The 1057-nt window shown below is 43.0% G+C and overlaps 1 protein-coding gene across 1 annotated transcript; it reads left to right on the forward strand.

The window, feature by feature from the left end:
• Positions 1 to 657: 657 nt before the first annotated feature.
• LOC106321932 (uncharacterized mitochondrial protein AtMg00810-like) lies at positions 658 to 1025 on the forward strand (the record flags this gene model as incomplete). The annotated part of the gene is made up of 1 exon (XM_013760141.1): positions 658 to 1025. A coding segment is annotated over exon 1 (368 nt), but the record flags the coding sequence as incomplete, so codon positions are not given.
• Between the last annotated feature and the right edge of the window lie 32 nt (positions 1026 to 1057).

The following is a 1057-nucleotide window of genomic DNA, read 5'->3' on the forward strand; positions in this document are numbered from 1 at the left end:
GAGGAAGGAGAACGTCTGTTGCTGTTGATAAACGAGGAGCCATGGGATTTTAGAACAGTCGTAGAAGAGAAAGTGTGGAGAGATGCATGTGAGGAAGAGATATCATCGATCGTCCGGAACAAGACATGGGATTTAGTCGAGTTACCACCTGGAGCTAAGGCCATTGGACTCAAGTGGATATTCAAGATAAAACGGAACTCGGATGGGAGTATAAACAAATATAAATCCAGGCTTGTTGCAAATGGATATATCCAAAGGCATGGGATTGATTTCGAAGAAGTATTTGCTCCAGTAGCTCGAATTGAAACCGTTCGCTTCCTCATTGCTCTGGCTGCATCTCACAGATGGCAGATACATCACTTAGATGTTAAAACTGCTTTCCTCAATGGAGAATTAAAAGAAGACGTTTATGTCACGCAACCAGAAGGGTTTGTAGTTGAAGGCAGTGAACACAAGGTCTACAAGTTACACAAGGCGCTTTACGGTTTGAAGCAGGCTCCAAGAGCTTGGAATGAGAAGTTAAACAAGGTGCTTGGTGAGATGAAGTTTATCAAATGTTCGAAAGAACCATCATTGTATCGAAAGCAGGAGAAAAAACATCTCCTACTCGTTGCTGTCTACGTAGATGATCTCTTGGTCACATGATCAAGTATTGACATGATAGAGGAGTTCAAAGCGGGAATGTCAGCATGTTTTGAGATGAGTGATCTCGGGCTGTTAACCTATTACCTAGGTATTGAGGTCATTCAATACGATGGAGGGATTAAGATTGTGCAAGAAAGATATGCAAAGAAGATATTGGAGGAGTCAGGTATGAGTGAGTGCAACGCTGTACAAGCTCCAATGGACTCGGGACTGAAGCTCTCTATGGCCAAAGATGAGCAATCAGTAGACGAGAAGGAGTACAGAAGGCAAATAGGGTGCTTACGATATCTGATTCATACACGGCCAGACTTGTCTTATGCTGCGGGTGTATTGAGCAGATACATGCATGAACCAAAAGTATCTCTGGAGCCCTCAAGCAGGTACTTAGGTATCTAAAGGGATCAATTTCTTA

Source organism: Brassica oleracea, unplaced genomic scaffold, assembly GCF_000695525.1.
Source record: "Brassica oleracea var. oleracea cultivar TO1000 unplaced genomic scaffold, BOL UnpScaffold03981, whole genome shotgun sequence".
NCBI classification, from domain to species: Eukaryota; Viridiplantae; Streptophyta; class Magnoliopsida; order Brassicales; family Brassicaceae; genus Brassica; species Brassica oleracea.